The sequence below is a fragment of the Chiloscyllium plagiosum genome, chromosome 37 (assembly GCF_004010195.1).
Source record: "Chiloscyllium plagiosum isolate BGI_BamShark_2017 chromosome 37, ASM401019v2, whole genome shotgun sequence".
Lineage (NCBI taxonomy): Eukaryota > Metazoa > Chordata > Chondrichthyes > Orectolobiformes > Hemiscylliidae > Chiloscyllium > Chiloscyllium plagiosum.
Genome location: NC_057746.1, coordinates 34,182,396 through 34,202,445, shown reverse-complemented (window position 1 = coordinate 34,202,445; position 20,050 = coordinate 34,182,396). Strand labels below are relative to the sequence as shown.

General features: G+C 49.4%; 1 protein-coding gene across 7 annotated transcripts in view; it reads left to right on the top strand.

Annotated features, from left to right (window-relative positions):
- The window catches only part of cchcr1 (coiled-coil alpha-helical rod protein 1), a 43,166-nt gene that overhangs the window by 11,043 nt on the left and 12,073 nt on the right, over nt 1-20,050 (top strand). For 4 of the 7 annotated variants that reach the window (XR_006309617.1, XM_043678314.1, XM_043678319.1 and 1 more), the window contains 11 exons: nt 4,079-4,257; nt 4,778-4,913; nt 5,384-5,497; nt 7,266-7,409; nt 8,369-8,479; nt 9,167-9,273; nt 10,324-10,436; nt 10,885-10,963; nt 11,121-11,245; nt 16,909-17,097; nt 19,865-19,966. Coding sequence is in view for 6 of the 7 variants with exons in the window: in XM_043678314.1 (XP_043534249.1) it covers nt 4,079-4,257; nt 4,778-4,913; nt 5,384-5,497; nt 7,266-7,409; nt 8,369-8,479; nt 9,167-9,273; nt 10,324-10,436; nt 10,885-10,963; nt 11,121-11,245; nt 16,909-17,097; nt 19,865-19,966 (1,399 nt within the window). In the remaining variant the exon portion in view is untranslated. The remainder of the gene's footprint in view (nt 1-4,078; nt 4,258-4,777; nt 4,914-5,383; nt 5,498-7,265; nt 7,410-8,368; nt 8,480-9,166; nt 9,274-10,323; nt 10,437-10,884; nt 10,964-11,120; nt 11,246-16,908; nt 17,098-19,864; nt 19,967-20,050) is intronic. The other 3 variants (XM_043678317.1, XM_043678315.1, XM_043678316.1) reach the window with 3 other exon arrangements.

The following is a 20,050-nucleotide window of genomic DNA, read 5'->3' as shown; positions in this document are numbered from 1 at the left end:
TGAATGTAGATTTCTCCAGCTTCCTTATTTCCCCTCCCCCCACCTTATCTCAGTCCCAACCCCCGGATTCAGCACCGCTCCCTTGACCTGCAATTTTCTTCCCAACCTCTCCGCTCTCACCCCCTCTCCGGCCTATCACCCTCACCACCTTCCACCTATTGTATTCCTAGCGTCCCTCCCCAAATTCCCCCTACCTTTTATCTCAGCCCGCTTGGCACACCAGCCTCATTCCTGAAGAAGGGCTTATGCCCGAAACGTCGATTCTCCTGCTCCTCGGGTGCTGTCTGGCCTGCTGTGCTTTTCCAGCACCACATTTTTCAGTAATCCAAGCTGACTCTCCCAATACGATACTGGAGGAGTCCTTGACACTTTTAGATGCTTAGATGAAGCACTCGTCCCCACCTTGCATGCTTTCCATTCTACATTACTCGATTAACAAAGCTGCAGTTTATAGCAAAATCCTGGATTTTCTGTATCTTGGGAGCCTTGTCTTGATGTAGGCAGACATATGGGCAACTTCATTAAACACAAAGAAAAATTTATCACCTCCAATCTGCTAGCACAGCATTTGGCCAAGTGGTAGAGAGAGACTGAGGACCAAGAGCTCAACTTTGAAACTACCATAACGGTTTCCAAGTAGCAGTTATTTCAATAACGTCTTCTGAGTTTTAAAAGAATCTGCTGCTTTCACTGGAGGTCACGTATTCAAACAGTTTTACTGAGCTGTTCACATTTTCTCAATGTGATAGAACCTGGATTAAAGGAGACAATTCCTAAGTGAATGAGGCTTCTTGTTTTTAACATTACAATTCCAACTCTTAAAAGGTGGAGAAATCCCATTTACACCAACACTCCCATTATAAACAATGGGGACTGTATCAAAGATGGTAAAGTAAGAAGGGAATGATAAAACTGCATTGGTAACTTAGTGTTAATTGGATAATAAGGTCAAGGGCACTCAGGCTCAAACCAGTCAAACATGAGGATGGACTGATATCTGGGAGCCCTTTGAATACAAAGAAAAATCCCGAGATAGAGTAGATACTTATGGTTTCCACTGCTCAGGAGCTCTGAAACATGGAGGACATAGTCTCAGGATTCGGTACCAATTGTTCAGGACTCAGATGAGGAGCAATGACTTCACTCACAGGTGTGAACATGTTGGAGATGGTTCAGAGGAAGTTGACTAGATTGATACCTGGAATGAGTGGATTGTCTTTTGAGGGCAGACTGACTTGATTCCCCTGGAGTTTGGAGGAGTGAGGGGGCCTGACCTGATTGAAGTTTTTAATATTCTGAATGATCTTGACAAGGTGGATATGGAAAAGATGTTTCCTCTTATGGGTGAGTCCGGAACCAGGGAATAGTGTTTTAAAATTAGGGAACGTCCTTTTTACACGGGTTGGACTGAAGGGTTTCCATGCTGTACATCTCTATGAAGGAAGCCATTCAGCCCAACCTACCCATGCCAGCTAAGAAAATCTGACGCAGCAAATCCTGTTTTCCAGCTTTTAGGTCATAGTCATAGTCATAGAGTCATAGACATATACAGTATGGAAAAAAAACCCTTCGGTCCATGCTGACCAGATATCCCAACCCATTCTAGTCCCACCTGCCAGCACCCGGCCCATATTCCTCCAAACCCTTCCTATTCATATACCCATCCAAATGCCTCTTAAATGTTGTAATTGTACCAGCCTCCACCACTTCCTCTGGCAGCTCATTCCATACTCTTCCCACCTTCTGTGTGAAAAAGTTGCCCGTTAGGTCCCTTTTATATCTTTCCCCTCTCACCATAAACCTATGCCCTCTAGTTCTGGACTCCCCGACCCCAGTGAAAAGATTTTGCCTATTTACCCTATCCATGCCCCTCATAATTTTGTAAATCTCTATAAGGTCACCCCTCAGCCTCCGATGCTCCAGGGAAAACAGCCCCAGTCTGTTCAGCCTCTCCCTATAGCTCAAATCCTCCAACCCTGGTAACATCCTTGTAGATCTTTTCTGAACCCTTTCAAGTTTCACAACAGTCCTGGAAATGTATTGCAATGTACGTAAAAGTTCAATCATTACTTGAGTCTTAACAAGATTTTCTGACTCAATCGCCCTGTCAGGTAATGGCTTCCAGGATCCCACCACCCTCTGAGTGAAATAAAGTTCTCCACAACTCTCCTCTCAACCTTCTATCTCTTATCTTAAATCTATGGTCCCAGCTATTGACCCCTCTACTAATGAACAAGTGCCTTCTTTCCCAGCCTAGCTATGTCCCACTTCATCTTATGCAACTCCGTTAGGTCCCCTCTCATTAGAGGAAAATAATCCCAGCCTATCCAATCTTTCCTAATACTTCACACCCCTCTAGCCTAGGCAGCGTCCCAGTGTGTCTCCTCAGCACCCTCTCCAGTGCACTCACGCCTTTCCTATACTGGGAACTGCACACCGTACCCCAGTTTTGGACTAACCAGTGTTTTATACAGCTCTATCATAATCTTTTTGCTCTTGTATTCTGTGCCTCAGCTAATAAAGGCAAGTATTCTCCTGAGCCAACTGTTCTTCCCCCACCACCTTTAGGGATCTGTGGAGATATTCATCAAGGTCCTTTTGATCCTCATTATTTTCCAAGGTCTGACTATTTAGAGTAATCTCTTGTTCACCTTCTCCAAGAGTGGCACCTCACACTTTTTCAGGTGGAATTCCACTGCTTGGCACAGCTGACCAGTCCTCTCACGTCCTTTGGCAGTGTATGGCTGTCATCCTCATTATTTACCACCCTAACAATTTTTATATCACCTACAAACTTCTTCAAGATACTCCTGTATTTAAGTCCAAGTCATTAACATAGAAAACAAAGAGCAAGGGCCCAGGACTGAGCCATGCAGTACCCCACTGGAAACAGATTTCCACTCACAGAACATACCTTTACCTTCACCCTCTGCTTCCTTCCTAATAACCAATTTTGGATTCCGAATATCACTTTGCCCTTGATCAATCTACTAGGAGAGACCTTATCACAAGCCTTGCTATAAATCACATCGAATGCATTACCTCTTCATCAATATTCCTAGTTACTTCCTCAAAAATTGATCAAATTTGTCAAACAAGGCCTTTCCTTAACAAATCTTTGATGAAACTGTGTCTCTCCAAGTGCAGATATATTTTGTCCCTCACAATTCTTCCAAATAATGACACAAGTGTAGGCAGCAGGGTGGAGCACTGCGAAATATGAGAAATTAACAAAGAGCAGGTACTAGAGGGTTTACCAGCTTTAAGCATAGATACATCTGCAGGCCCAGATGAAATGTATCCCAGGCTGTTGAGGTCAGGCTGGAGAGATCAGGGCCTTGGCAGCAATTTTCAAATCCTCTCTGGCTACAGGTGAGGTGCCAGAGGACTGATGGACTGCGAGTGTCCCGTTACTAAACAAAGGAAGAAAGGATGGAAGAGGAAATTACAGACTAGTCAGTCTAACCTCGGTAGTGGGAAAGTTATTTCAGATAATTCTGAGAGATAGAATATATCTGCGCTTGGTGAGACACAGATTAATCAGGAATAGTAGAGGTGGATAGGTTTTTGCTATGCAGCGGATTCAGAAGTTACGCGGATGGATGGAGTGTGGAACTTTAAACACAAAAGGTCAGCTTTAGATTTGTCGAATGGCAGAGCAGATTTGAGGGGCTGAATGGCCTACTGGCCCTATTTTGTGCATTTGCTTGTCTGCACTCAGCAGGTTGTAACTCTTTGGAATTCTCTTTCACAGAGGATTCTAGATGTTCCATCACTGAATATGTTTAAGGCTGGGATGAACTCATTTTTGGTGTCTCAGGGAGTTGAGGGGTATGGGGAGTACTCATGAAAGTGGCATTGAAGCTCAGACTCAGCTATGATCGTATTGAATGATCCTTTTCCTATTTTTTACGTTCATGTGAAATGGACTCTTGGATCGAATGGAACAATTGAAAACCAGGAATTGTTTAAGGAAATTTCAGAAGCTGCAGGGAGGAAGTTTTATGGTCTTTCTGATGGGCAGGTTAATGCAGGCCTTTCTCAACGGTAAATTACATCGGTTTGCATCTTGTCCCAGCAGATCCTGCAGTTGGCCGAATCGCGGGACAAAAGTTGCGCAGCTCTGAAGGATAGGGTGTCAGAACTGGAGGAGGGGCTGAGGCAGAGCCGAGAGAAGGGACAGAGGGAGGCGGCACACTTCAGAGAGAAGTTGGAGGCAGTCACTCAGGAGCGGGACACCTTGCAGGAAGATTTACGGTAAGCTGTATTGGTCTGCCTAAGCTCAGTTTGGCTGAGCTCACTCAGTCTCCCCTCAGGCCCATAAGGACACAGCTTTCAGTTCCAGGCCTGACTTTCAGCAAGCCAATCTGAGACTTGAGCAGGTAACCCAGACTGGCAACACCAGATTAGTTCTAAGGGTGTGCTGTGCTTTGACAGTATCACTTTTCTGATCAGATCTAACCCTAATACATTTGTTTTGGTGATTGAAAGGATCTTTGTGGATAGTTGAAGAACATCTGGGTAGTTCTCCATGTCCTGACCAACATTCCTCCCTCAGCCAATGTTACAGAAACAGATCCACTGGTCACTTACCTTATTACCTAAAGGCCTCACTGTGCTGAATTGGCCTTTATAAGAACAGGGTGCATCATTATGACAACAAGTGAATAAATGGTTTGTTGCTGAGAGCACAGAAACAGACTGAAACAATCAGGAGTTTGTTAAGGCTGTGAAAGGTGCTGTTAAATAGTAGTCCCTTTTCCTTTCACCATTTCAGGAAAACAAAGCTCGAATCGGAATCCCAAAATTCCGTGATCGCTCAGCTTCGCACCTACATTGGACAACTGGTGCCAGACGAGAAGCAGCTCGAGGAGTCCCGGCAGGAGAAGGAGCAGCTAAATAACAAGGTCCAGGTTAGTGAGGCTGGTGCTGGGTTAGAAATCAGGCAAGGCTTCAGTCACCTTAAACAAAGACATTGATTGGGTCAGAAATGAGCCTTTGAAGGTCGTGCAGCATTGGCCACTGCTTGTACAGACCTTCTAGGTCCATGAATCCATCGCAACCAAATCATGAGCAGATGGTTCCAAGCTGCCAACTTTCCATTCTTTTGGGAATGTGTGCATTGTTGGTATTTGTTGGCCACCTGTGATGGTGGAGAGCAGCCTTGTTGAGTTTTTCATTGACGCTGTGACAGGATGTGGGCATCACTGGAAAGGCCAGTATGTGTTGGCCATCTCTGATAGCCCTCGAGAGGGTGGTGCTATGCTGCCACATTGAACTGCTGTAGTGCCTGTGGTGCACGGACACCCGCAGTCCTGTTAGGGAGGGGGTCTGCTGTGGTTAGTGTGGTGCAGGATTTTAACCCTGTATCCTTTTGGTTCAGCAGCATCTGGAAAAGGAACGAGAGGCACTGAAAATGACAGCAGAACTCATGAACATACGGCTGAGATCCCTGAATGATATTCTCACCATCCAGGAGAGTGAGAGCAGCAGAAAGGTATCAGGAAGGGCTCTTCACTGGAAGCTGGGCGGCTTCAGACTCCACTGGGGTCTAGCGTACAATCAGTTTTTTTTAACCGTGGGGATCAGAGGTTCAATTGGACAAGGATTTTTTAAAAAAATATTATATCAGCAGCACTCAGCTGAGCTACAGAGGCCATGCAGGTTCAATCTCTGGTCTGTGTCCTTTTACTGTGCAATATTGGAGTTGGATGACTGGTGCTCATGATGCAAAAACAGCTAATAGACAAAGAAATGTAGAAACTAGATGCAGAGGTAGGCCATTCGGCCCTTCGAGCCTGCACCACCATTCAACATGATCATGGCTGATCATACAATCTCAGTATCACACGCTCACTTTCTCTCCATATCCCATAATCCCTTTCACCGCAAAGGCCACATCAGGCTTCCTCTTGAAGATATCGAACAAACTGGCCCTAACAGCTTTCTGTGGGAGAGAATTCCACAGGTTCACAACTCTGAGTGAAAAAATGTTTCCTTATCTCAGTCCTGAATGGCTTCCCCTTTAATATAAGACTGTGACCCCTAGTTCTGGACTTCCCCAACTTGGGGGAAATCTAGCCTGTCCAGTCCCCTCAGGATTTTATATATTTCCATGAGCTTCCCCCCTCAATCTTCTACATTCCAGTGAGTACAAGCCCAGTTGATTCAGTGATTTTTCATACGTCAGTCTTGCAGCAAGTCATTCCCACTCATATACTCAAATCCTCTCCCTGTCAAGGCCTGTATGCCATTAGCTTTCCTCACCTGCAGGCAACCCTCAGCAACTGTCCCGCCACGACATCCAGGCCTCATTGCATCTCACCTTTTCCTAAACTGCCACCATTCAGATAATAATCTGCCTTCCCAATATTCCCACTCCTGATCACGATTGCACATGGTGAGGGTAGGTAGGTGTCGCAAGACAACAATATCGTGCACATTTCATCAGTCACTATCCAGGTTTCCCTGTATTTGTTTATCATTTGCTTAGCTCACCCATCCCTGCTTGCCAGAATAATGCCAGGGTTCAAAGGGTTACACTTTGAGGGAACGCTACATTGACAAGGTTTGAATGTAGAAGTCCAAGCGGTCATTTGTTTTTTCCTTCCTTCTTTCGTGGGATGTCGTCATCACTGGCATATGTTGCCCATCCCTATGTTAAGCTGAATGGCTTTCCCAGCCATTTTAAAGGGCAGTTACATTGCTGTAGGTTTGGAGGCACAGCCAGGTCAGATCTAGTTCAATTCCACCCTCAGGCAACTGTGCAAACTCCACACACACATTCTTCCCATGTCTGCGTGGGTTTCCTCGAGGTTCTTTGGTTCCCTTCCACGGTTCAGAGATGTGCAGGTTAGGTGGATTGGCCATGCTAAATTGTCCATAATGTCCTGGGAATGCACAGGCTTGATGGGTTCGCCTTGGGAAATGCAGGGTTACAGGAATAGGGGTGGGTCCGGTTGAGATGCTTTTTGGAGAGTCAATGAGCCAAGTGACCTGCTTCCACACTGTAGGGATTCTCTGATTAAAGGAGTTGATAGACCAGATAGGGAGAAATGAATCCTTCTGGAATGTTGTTGAATGGGGTTTGGGGAGGAGAAGGTGTGTATGAATTCTGTCTGGGAACTCAAGCCCATGGCAACGTGCTCCCACTGAGCTGCAGCTAGTTACTGGGGTGAACGAGAATCGGGAATCTTCGCACTCAGGATAGCAGCTTTCAGAAATGTTGGAAGCCAAGGGGAACATTTTCTGTCTTGCATTGCCAGCCTAAGCAGGGTGTCCCGGAAGGGGAGAATGTAAAGAGGCTGCCGCTGGTCACTCGGTGGAGAGAGAAGGTGTTCACTCTCATGGTGCAGCTGAAATCACAGGAAATCAGTCACGCCAACGATATCAACCAGCTCCATGTCAAGGTATGTACTGAATTCGTTCAACTCCCTGCTATCCCAGACCTCCTGTTGCCTGAATCCCAGAGCCACGCTTTGCGATGGGATGTGCTTGGAATCTTCCAGTGGCTTTCCTGCAGCCTGTGTCCTGATACATGTTCAGTGATGTGAGCACAAACTACGCTCAAATCTCTCAACTGAGAGGTCAACAGAGCTGAATGTACATAGATGTACAGCACGGAAACAGACCCTTCGACCCAACTAGTCCATGCATGCAGACACTCCCAGTTCAGTACTGAGGAAGTGCTGCACTGCCAACGGTGCCTGCTTTCAGATGAGACATTATAAACACAGTCCCTGTTGCTATCCTAAGTGAATGTAAAAGCCCTGTTTTTAAAAATATGCAGGGGATTTCTGTCCAACGTCCTGGCCAATATTTATTCCTCAGCCAATAACACAGCAATAAATATTAGACTATCCAGCAGCCAAAAGCAGAAATCCAGTGGATGTTAGAGATCTAAACGGAAGACAGAAGCACTGGTGAAACCCAGCTGCTCTGACCACTGTCGATCTGCAGTCACATGTGGGTAAGACCAAATAGGGCTGGCTGAGTTCCCACCCCAATGGGTATTATTACCCAAATAATTTCATTTGGTTTCTGAACAGCGAGATTCAACCCATTTCCTTGGTGATTCCTTGGGGCAAAGTGTTCCACCCACCTTCTTCCCTCTTCATTCCTAAATTTAATATCCCATTTTCCAGCTATTACCACCATGAACAAATTTCCTACATCTGTTACCAATTACCCGTAAAATTTTGAAAATACCAAGTGAGTCACCACAAAGCCACATTTTTTCCAAATATTCAGCGATTCATACAGAGATGGAAAAGATTTGTAACATTGCTGGGTTTCTGCTGTGTCGTCCTGTCGGGAGATGTATTTTGTTAAGTAAATCTGCACATCTCAAACTTATCTACTGGTACAGCTCGCTAACCTGGAAGAAGAGTTGAGGGTGAAGGAACAGGAGCAAGCATTGCTGCTACACAGCTTTGAAGACAGGACTGCAGAGATGAACATGGAACGTGTACAAAACCAGGTGAGGAAACATCTGAGACTCTGTTTTGATGGGCATGAGGGGGAGTGGGTATTCAAGGATCGCCCGAGACTGTGATGTGTAAGAGGTTTGTTCATAGGTTTATTTCATCTGTGAAACCTTGCTTTGGAACTATCCTTTACACGGGCCTCAGGGAAAATCCAAACTGAAAATCCTTGGTTCAAATCACCAGAGACTTTGAGCAAAAAGTCTAGTCTGGCATCATCAGGAAATGCCATCTTTCAGGTGAGACAACAAATCGATGCCTAGTCCGCCCCCTCAGATGGATGTAAAAGACCTGATGTTAGTGTTTTGAAGGACAAGGGTTTTCAGGTCAGCCAACCAGCATTTATCCCTCAGCTGAGACGACCTGAAGACGGATTATCTGATCAACATCACATCCCTGTTTGTGAAAATTGACCATTGTGTTTCCTACTTTAACAATGGTGCCATCTTAGCTAGCACTTACTTGACTGTAAAACATTGCCAGATGCCCTGAAGATATATCTATAAAGATACCTTGTTTCTCAGGATGGGCACCTTAATTTAGTTTCCAGTGACTGTCCATTAACAGTGTGAACTAGTGATATAGTTACTATTTATATCCTCTGGCCTTCTCACTCGTTTTTTTAATTCTCTCTCTTTCTTCCTCCTTCTCGCTCACATTTATAATCTTATTGTGTTTTACAGACTCTCCGAGAGGAATTAGCCAGCGCTCAGAGTGACACTGTGCGGTTTCAGGGGAACGCAGAGCGAGCTGAGAATACTCTGTGTCACCTCAAGGAGGTGGTCAGCAGGTAGAGGGAGAGTAGCTAGGGGCTGAATCCCTCTTCACCAATGGGCTAGCTTGGAAGCAGGATGTTATACCTTCCTTGCTGTACCTGTGGCTGACATTGTACCTCAGTGGAACATTGATTGGCTCGATAAACACCTCAGTGCATACTGTGGCATCACAAATCCCCCATTTCCATTCTATAACACCACCCTGACTGCACCCCTGTCTCAGCTCATTTGTTGCTGAAACTCTCTGCCAGTCCTTTCCTTCCTCTAAGTCTGACTATTCCAACACACTGGAGGCTGGCCACCCACCATTCTGCCTCCTGGAAACACAAGGCCATTTAAATCTCTGCCGGCCATGTCATTACTCTCACCACGTTCCCTACTGTGCCTCTGTGAGCCATGTCTTACAACTGTCTCCGGGTTAAGTGACACAATTTTAAAATCCTCATGGTCGCACAAAGTGTCGCTGGGCGTGAAACTCTGTTTTCTCTCCTTGGATGCTGAGCTTCTCCAGCAATTTCTGTTTTTTGATTAAAATTCTCTTCCTTGTTTTCAACTTCCAATGACTTTGCCCTCCCTATCTGTCATCTACAGCCCTCTGAGAAATTGATATCATCTAATCCTTACCTCTTTTGCTACTTCGGTTTTAACTATTCTGCTGTGAGCAGCTGTGGTTTCAGACGCCTAGTTCGGGAATTCAGTCTCTCTGCTTCGCCTGTTTCAGGATGCTCATTACACCCCACTTACGATTAGGCTCAGTGTCTAATTTTACCTTAGGTCACTCCTGTGAAGAAGCACTTTGCAATGTTTTGTTATCTTAACGGTGCTATATAAAGTAGAAATTGTTGTTGGCTTACTGAGTCATCTGGTACTGTTTCCCCATGGTATCTACCTGTGTTCATGTTACTGACCTTCTTACCTCAGTGCGCTTACTCCCTGAGTTTAGGATTGACCATTGTCCAGATCGAGACTGATTAACTAAAGACCGGGGGAGATGCGGGGGATCTACAGGACCCTTTTGCACTGTTAGTTGATTTAAAACACACACCCTTTTTATTACCCTTCAGCTTTTACCAAAAGTTCTTGGAGCAGGAGACAGAGCAAAGGAAGGCCTTGTGTCGGTTGGGGAACCTGGGTCAGAGGGTGACCTTTGCCAACAAGAGAATCGATACCATCCACGGTAAGCAATTTCTTATCAATTCAATTGGATCCAGGTCAGAGTTTCTGTCTTTCGGCACATAGTTGAGATCCTCACTAAACTGAGTGTAGCTTTATCAGCAATTATACTCAGGAATGTTCAAACCGAGATCACTGGATAGCGATGAGGGGCAGGTTTCCCCTTCCTACTCCTACAGGAGGACCCCTGCTGTCCACACGTCCAGCTTAATCGAGGCCTGGCACTTTGTGCTCAGAGTTATTCAGCCTGCTCACCGAGCCCAAAAGCTCGTGCTGAAAAATGCCATGACCTCTGTCTGACACCTGGACTTGTTAGGGTGCCCCGGGTTGATAGACCTGCCCGAAACTGAACAACTGGTTAATCGGGATGAGCTGGGAGTGTACCCCTCGATGGTGGGGAGCTGGCATGGCGTGTGGGTGTAGACTGATGGTTTCTGTCTCACATTGCCAAGGTTTACTCGCTCGGAAGGATGCAATCTTACGTCTGCAGCTGCAGGAAAAGAGAGGAGGTGCAGGGTCGGACACTGGCAGGTCAGTAACTGGGACAAAGGCGCACTCTCTTTGTGTGAGTGTCAAGTCCCTTCTTCCCCCAGCCGTGATTAGTGTCTGTCTGTCTGTCCCCTATCGCTACCTGGCCTGGACTTGCTACTAATGAACTTCTTGGCCTTAATGATGTCTGTTCCCACAGACGCTCCCATGAGGATCTGGAGAAGGAGCTGGAGTTGCTGAACAGGGAACGGGACCAGTTAGCAGCTGAACTGAAAAAGACCTCACAGCTCATTGAGAAGAAGGTTACTGAGGCTAGGCTGAAGTGTAGGTACATCCTAAAGGAAACATCAGCTTAAAGAACTGTGAAACAAAAACGGAAATTGTTGGAGAAACTCAGCCGTTCTGGCAGCATCTGCGCAGAGAAAGCTAAGTCAATGTTTCAGGTTGGGAATGGTTCTGACGAAGGGTCACTGGACTTGAAATGCTAACCGTGCTTTCTCTGCATGGATGCTGCCAGACCTGCTGAGTTTCGCCAGCAAATTCAGTTTTTGTACGTAATGTCCTTGTCACTTTGCATCAGGCAGTCCCTTACTTTGGACCGATAGTGCTGATGTTTGCTGGTACTACATGTGCTGGTTATAAACCCCTGATAAGGTGATGCTTGTATCCTGCACATATGCAAGATTAGGGGCTGGCCTAATATCGAATTGGAGTGTTTCAGATAATTATACGTGTTCTGAAGGTTGGTAAAAATGAAACTACTTCCCCTGATGAGAGATCAGAACAAGGAGGGGCTACGACCTTAAAATAATGGCCTTGACCTTCAGGGATGACACCAGGAAGCACTTCCTCACACGATGAAGTGCGAAAATCTGAAACACACATGTGCACATTTAGCAGAGGTCCATTGTTCCATCCTGCCTAGCTGCACTCCAAGGTGGTTGGAGGGAGAGAAAGTTGAGATCCAGAATGATCACGTTGATTTGTGAGCAGGATCAAAGAGCTAAATGGTTTCATTCTCTTCCTACAGCCCTGGGCGGTTCAAGCAGCCACTAGCTGTGTTAGCACCTGGCTGAAATTGAATCTGTTATCATTCAGTCATTTTCATATCAAAATGACGAAAACTCAAACTGGGTTCATGTCATTTTCTCTCTACACAAATCTCACCAAGAGCAATCTCTCCCACAGGATGACTGTCCACAGGGGCGACTGTCCACAGGTGCGACTGTCCACAGGTGCGACTGTCCACAGGTGCGACTGTCCACAGGTGCGACTGTCCACAGGGGCGACAGCTCACAGAGGCGACAGCTCACAGGGGCGACTGTACACAGGGGCGACTGTACACAGGGGCGACTGTACACAGGGGTGACAGTCCACAGGGGGGACAGCTCACAGGGGCGACAGCTCACAGGGGCAACTGTCCACAGGGGCGACAGCTCACAGGGGCGACTGTCCACAGGAGCGACAGCTCACAGGGGCGACAGCTCACAGGGGCGACAGCTCACAGGGGCGACAATTCACAGGGGCGACTGTCCACAGGAGCGACAGCTCACAAGGGCGACAGCTCACAGGGGTGACAGCTCACAGGGGCGACAGTTCACGGGCGGCACGGTGGCACAGTGGTTAGCACTGCTGCCTCACAGCGCCTGAGACCCGGGTTCAATTCCCGCCTCAGGCGACTGACTGTGTGGAGTTTGCACGTTCTCCCCGTGTCTGCGTGGGTTTCCTCCGGGTGCTCCGGTTTCCTCCCACAGTCCAAAAGATGTGCAGGGTCAGGTGAATTGGCCATGCTAAATTGCCCGTAGTGTTAGGTAAGGGGTAAATGTAGGGGTATGGGTGGGTTTCGCTTCGGCGGGTCGGTGTGGACTTGTTGGGCCGAAGGGCCTGTTTCCACACTGTAATGTAATCTAATCTAATCTAAAAATGTAATCTAATCTAATCCAAATTCACAGGGACGACTGTCCACAGGAGCGACAGTTCACAGGGGCGACAGCTCACAGGGGCGACAGCTCACAGTGGCGACTGTCCACAGGGGCGACAGCTCACAGTGGCGACTGTCCACAGGAGCGACAGCTCACAGGGGCAACTATCCACAGGGGCAACAGCTCACAGGGGCGACAGCTCACAGGGGCAACTGTCCACCAGGGCGACTTCCACAGGGGCGACTGTCCACAGGGGCGACTGTCCACAGGGGCGATAGATCACGGGGCGACATCTCACAGGAGCAACTGTACACAGGGGCGACAGCTCACAGGGGCAACTGTACACAGGGGCGACTGTCCACAGGTGCAACAGCTCACAGGGGCGACTGTCCACAAGGGTGACAGGTCACAGGGGCGACAGCTCACAGTGGCGACTGTCCACAGGAGCGACAGCTCACAGGGGTGAGAGCTCACAGGGGTGAGAGCTCACAGGGGTGACTGTCCACAGGGGCGACTGCCCACAGGGGCGACTGCTCACAGGGGCGACTGTCCACAGGGGCGACAGCTCAAAGGGGCGACAGCTCAAAGGGGCGACTGCTCACAGGGGCGAGAGCTCACAGGGGCGACTGCTCACAGGGGCGACTGCCCACAGGGGCGACGGCTCACAGGGGCGACTGTCCACAGGGGTGACAGCTCAAAGGGGCTACTGTCCACAGGGGTGACAGCTCAAAGGGGCTACTGTCCACAGGGGTGACAGCTCACAGGGGTGACAGCTCACAGGGGTGACTCCCAACAGGGGCGACAGCTCACAGGGGCATCTGTCCACAGGGGCGACAGCTCACAGGCGCAACTGCCCACAGGGCGACTGCCCAGAGGGCGACAGTCCACAGGTGCGACAGCTCACAGGGGCATCTGTCCACAGGGGCGATTGCCCACACAGGCAATAGCTCACAGGGTCGACTGCTCACAGGGTCAACTGTACACAGGGGCATCGAGCCACCGGGGCGACAGCTCACAGGAGCGAGTGCCCAGAGGGGCAACTGTCCACAGGGGCGATAGCTCACAGGGGCGCCTGTCCACAGGGATGACTTTCCACAGGGGCGACAGCTCACAGGGGCGACAGCTCACAGGAGCGACAGCTCACAGGAGCGACTGCCCACAGGGGCGACAGCGCACACAGGTGACTGCCCACGGGGGCAACAGCTCACAGGGGCGACAGTCCACAGGGGCAACAGCTCACAGCGGTGACTGTCCACAGGGGCGACAGCGCACACAGGCGACTGCCCATGGAGGCAACAGCTCACAGGGGCGACTGTCCACAGGGGCATCTGTCCACAGGGGCGACTGTCAACAGGGGCGACAGCTCACAGGGGCGACTGTCCACAGGGGCGACTGTCCACAGGGGCGACAGCTCACAGGAGCGACTGCCCACAGGGGCGACAGCGCACACAGGCGACTGCCCACGGGGGCAACAGCTCACAGGGGCGACTGTCCACAGGGGCATCTGTCCACAGGGGCATCTGTCCACAGGGGCATCTGTCCACAGGGGCGACTGTCAACAGGGGCGACTGTCAACAGGGGCGACAGCTCACAGGGGCGACTGTCCACAGGGGCGACTGTCCACAGAGGCGACAGCTCACAGGGGCGACTGTCCACAGGGGCGAATATCGACAAGGGCGACTGTCCACAGGGGCGACTGTAAACAGGGGTAACTGTCCACAGGGGCGATTGTCCACAGGTGTGACTGTACACAGGGGCATCTGTCCACTGGGGTGACTGCTCACAGGGGCGACTGTCCACTGGGGTAACTATCCACAGGGGCGACTGTACACAGGAGCATCTGTCCACAGGGACACTGTCCACAGGGGCGACAGCTCACAGTGGCAACTGTCCACAGGGGCGACAGCTCACAGGGGCATCTGTCCATCGGGCGACAGCTCACAGTGGCAACTGTCCACAGGGGCAACAGCTCACAGGGGCATCTGTCCACAGGGACACTGTCCATCGGGCGACAGCTCACAGTGGCAACTATCCACAGGGGCGACAGCTCACAGGGGCGACAGCTTACAGAGGTGACAGCTCACAGGGGTGACTCCCAACAGGGGCGACAGCTCACAGGGGCAACAGCTCACAGGGATAACTGTCCATCGGGCGATAGCTCACAGTGGCAACTGTCCACAGGGGCGACAGCTCACAGGGGCATCTGTCCACAGGGGCGACAGCTCACAGGGGCATCTGTCCACAGGGGCGACTGTCCACAGGGGCGACTGTACACAGGGAAACAGCTCACAGGGGCAACTGTACACAGGGGCGAATGTCGACAAGGGTGACTGTCCACAGTGGCTACAGCTCACAGGGCGACAGCTCACGGGGGCAACAGCTCAAAGGGGCGACTGTCCACAGGGGTGACAGCTCAAAGGGGCAACTATCCACAGGGGCGACGGCTCACAGGGGGGACAGCTTACAGGGGTGACAGCTCACAGGGGTGACTCCCAACAGGGGCAACAGCTCACAGGGGCGACAGCTTACAGGGGCAACAGCTCACGGGGGCAACAGCTCAAAGGGGCGACTGTCCACAGGGGTGACAGCTCAAAGGGGCGACAGCTCACAGGGGCGACAGCTCACAGGGGCGACAGGTCACAGGGGTGACAGCTCAAAGGGGCAACTGTACACAGGGGCGAATGTCGACAAGGGCGACTATCCACAGGGGTGACAGCTCAAAGGGGCAACTGTGCACAGGAGTGACAGCTCAAAGGGGCAACTGTCAAAGGAAGGTTTAGGGGTGACTTGATAGAGGTGTATAAGATGATTAGGGGTTTAGATAGGGTCGACAGTGAGAATCTTTTTCCACGTATGGAGTCAGCTATTACAAGGGGGCATAGCTTTAAATTAAGGGGGGGTAGGTATAGGACAGATGTTAGGGGTAGGTTCTTTACTCAGCGAGTCGTGAGTTCATGGAATGCCCTGCCAGTAGCAGTGGTGGACTCTCCCTCATTATGGAGAAAGTGAGGTCTGCAGATGCTGGAGATCAGAGCTGGAAATGTGTTGCTGGAAAAGCGCAGCAGGTCAGGCAGCATCCAGGGAATAGGAGAATCGACGTTTCGGGCATAAGCCCTTCTTCAGGAATAAGCCTTTCCAGCAACACATTTCCAGCTCTCCCTCATTATGGGCATTTAAGCGGGCATTGGATAGGCATATGGAGGATAGTGATGGAAATGTGTTGCTGGAAAAACGCAACAGGTCAGGCAGCATCTAGGGAACAGGAGAATCGACGTTTCGGGCATTAGCCCTTCTTCAGGAATGGAGGATAGTGGGCTAGTGTAGGTTAGGTGGGCTTGGATCGGCGCAACATCGAGGGCCGAAGGGCCTGTACTGCGCTGTATTCTTCTATGTTCTATGTCCACAGGTGCGACAGCTCACAGGAGCGACAGCTCACAGGGGTGACAGCTCACAGGGGTGACTCCCAACAGTGGCGACAGCTCACGGGCGAATGTCCACAGGGGCGACTGTACATAGGGGCAACAGCTCACAGGGGCAACTGTACACAGGGGCAAATGTCGACAAGGGCGACTGTCCACAGGGGCGACTGTCCACAGGGGCGACAGCTCACAGGGCTGACTGTCCACAGGGGCGACAGCTCACAGGGGCGACAGCTCACAGGGGCGACAGCTCACAGGGGCGATTGCTCTGTGTCCAAAGCTGTCAGTGTTTTAGGTGAGAGGGGGAATCTGTTGGTACTTGTGGAAAGACAGCCTTCCCCAAGCCACGCGAGGTGTCTGCTCTCCGTCATATCCATCATGCTCGGTTTTCATTGTTCCACCCTTGGCTGCTCAAACTAAACCTTTCTGTCTGTCCTCCTTAAAGATGGTTCTGCAAATCTGCCTCTTAGACCAAGCTGGTTATTGCCTGTCTGAGCATATTCCTCAGGGATTCTCACTGTCAGATACCAGCGCCATGTTACCAGGGCTGTGCAATCTTTCACTATGTACAGCTTTGTTTGTTGTTGAGAATCACAGTGTTCTCTGGGACAGTTTACCAGGATTTGTATTTTCCGGTTTGCTTCAGGTGAGAGTGAACTAAAGGACCACCTGGTAGTGAGAGGCCAGCTGGAGGAAGCCTTGGAGGAGAGGACTCAGTGCCAGCAGAGACTGACCGAGGAACTGAGAGAGTGTCAGAAGCAGCTTGCGGACAGTCAGGGAGCTGCAGAGAGCCTGCGGATCGAGCTGGCCCAGCAGCAGCAGAAATATGAACAAGGCAAGTTTCTCCTGAACAACCGATTCCCCCTGTCCAGCCAGGGTGGGGGGATCCCCGTGCTGATATCCCTAGGTGGGGGAAGGGCCACAACTCTGGAACTGCCATCTTGCACACTCTGTAAAAACAAAAACACAGCTCAGTCCTGAACCCTGGCACTCGGATCTGAACTCACACCAACACTCTGTTCAGTCAACCTCTCCCCTCACTCAGCAACTAATCCTGATCCAGCAAGACCCCTGGTTTTAAACTGCCATCCTCATGTTGATGTCCCTCCATGCCTCCATCTTTCCCTATTTCAGGAATGTTCCTCTGCCTTAAGGCCTGCAATAATCTCTGCATTTCACCCCTCTTGTGCATCTCCCTTTTCTGTGTACCCCTCCATTACCAGCTCCGTCTTCAGCTCCTAAGATTTGAAAGTTAAACATCACACAACACCAGGTTATAGTCCAACAGGTTTTATGGAAGCACTAGCTTTCGGAGCGCTGATCCTTCATCAGGTGGTTGTGGAGTATAAGATTGTAAAATATAGAATTTATAGCAAACGTTTACAGTGTGTGACTGAAATTACATATTGAAAAAGACCTGAATTGTTTGTTGAGTCTGTCAGCTTTGAAAATGAACATGCTGGTTTCATATGTAAATCACAGAACTTTTAAAAAGTTACATTCTCAAGTGACTTCTCAAATTCTGTGTCTTAAGATCTTATTCTCCACAACCACCCGATGAAGGAGCAGCGCTCTGAAAGCTAATGCTTCCAAATAAACCTGTTGGACTATAACCTGGCGTTGTGTGATTTTTAACTTTGTCCACCCCAGTCCAACACTGGCCACCTCCAAATTAAGATTTGAAAGTACTTTTTGTAACCTCTTCGTCAAGACCAGACCTTGGTCACCTGACCTCCTGTATGTAAATATACCTTCAAATGTAGCTTGCAACCAAATGTTGGTGATAATAAGAGTGTCAGTGTCATATAGCACAGAAACAGAGCCTTCAGTCCAACTCATCCGCATTGACCAGAAGTCCCAATCTGACCTAGTCCCACCTGCCAGCACTTGGCCCATATTCTTTGAAACCCTTCCTATTCATATACCCACCAGATGCCTTTTAAACGTTGTAATTGTACTAGCCTCCACCACTTCCTTTGGCAGCTCATTCTATATACGCACCACCCTCTGCATAAAAAAGTTCGCACTCAGATCCTTTTTAAGTCTTTGCCTCTCACCTTAAACATATGTTCTCTAGGACGCCCCCACCCTGGGGAAAAAACCTTGTCTATTTACCCTATCGATGCCTCTCATGACTTTACAAACCTCTATAAGGTCACCCATCAGTCTCCGACGCTCCACAGAAAATAGCCCCAGCCTACTCAGCCTCTCCCTTTAACTCAAACCCTCCAACCCTGGCAACATCCTTGTAACTCTTTTCTGCACTCTCTCAACATCCTTCCTATAGAAGGGTGACCAGGATTGTACGTAGTATTCCAAAAGTGGCCTCACCGACCTCCTGTACAGCTGCAACATGACACCTCAACTCCTGTACTCAGTGTTCTGACCAATGAAGGTAAAAGTGCCAAACGCCTTCTTCACTGCCATGTTCTACCTGCGACCCTACTTTCAAGGAACAATGACCCTGCTCTCCAAGGTCTTTGTTCATCAACACTTCCCAGGGCCCTACCATTCAGTGTATAAGTCCTGCCCGGATTTGCCTTTCCCAAATGCAGCACCTCACATTTATCTAAATTAGACTCCATCTGCCATTCCTTGGCACAATTACCCATCTGATCAAGATCCCATTGTAATCTGAGGTAACCTTCTTTGCTGTCCAACACACCTCCAATTTTGCTGTCATCTGCCAACTTACTAACTCCACCTCCTGTGTTCAGATTCAAATCATTTATATAAATGTGGAAAAGCAGTGGACCCAGCACCGATCATGGAGGCACACCACCAGTCACAGGCCTTGAGTCTGAAAAGCAACCCTCCACCACCACCCTCTGTTTCCTACCTTCGAGCCAATTTTGCATCCAATTGGCTAGCTCCTACTCGATCTCATGTGCCCTAACCTTACTAACTGGTAACTGGTCTACCATGCAGAACCATGATGAACATTTTACTGAAGTCCATATAGACACTTCCGACCACTCTACCAATAATGATGTTAAAAATCACACAACACCAGGTTATCATCCAACAGGTTTATTTGGAAGTACTAGATTTTGGAGTGCGACTCCTTCATCAGGTTGCAAGTGGGAGGTCTTTTGATTGGACTATAACCTGGTGTTGTGTGATTTTTAACTTTTTCCACCCCAGTCCAACACCGGCACCCCCACATCGTAGATAATGTTGTTGGTTGAGGGATGAATACTAGCCAGAGCATCAGGGGAGTTCCTGTGCTGTTTTCTGAACAGTGCTACAGGATCTGTTACCATCAGCCAAGCAGCTAGATGGGAGCTCAGTTTAATATCTCATTCACAATGCACTACAAATGGTGTAGTCACAGTCATAATGTGGAAGGTGATTTTGTCAGTGCTCTGAAAGCCCAACTCTCCAAGTGTGGTTAATCTCCTGAGTTCTTACAGTGAAGAGCATCCAGTGTGCTGCACCCCGATAGGGATTCCCTGTCTGCCCTTCCCCACCACTGAAACCCCCTGCCCCAGGAGTTTTCTGTCTGAGGTGGCAGAGATGAGTTGGCACTTGTCGCTCGTATGTACAGAGTCCTGATTCGCACTGCCCACCTCCCCGTCACATGCCCTGTGCTGGTTTTGCAGCTCTCACTGGGAAAGTGGAGGAAGCAGAGCAACGGCTGGCCGAGCAACTGTCCGAGATGGAGAGACAGCTCAATGAGGCTCGGAGAGGGCACACCAAGGCTGGTAAGTGGGGGGCAAGGGGGGAGGAGGCACACCAAGGCTAGTATGTGGGGGCAAGAGGGGAGGAGGCACACCAAGGCTGGTAGG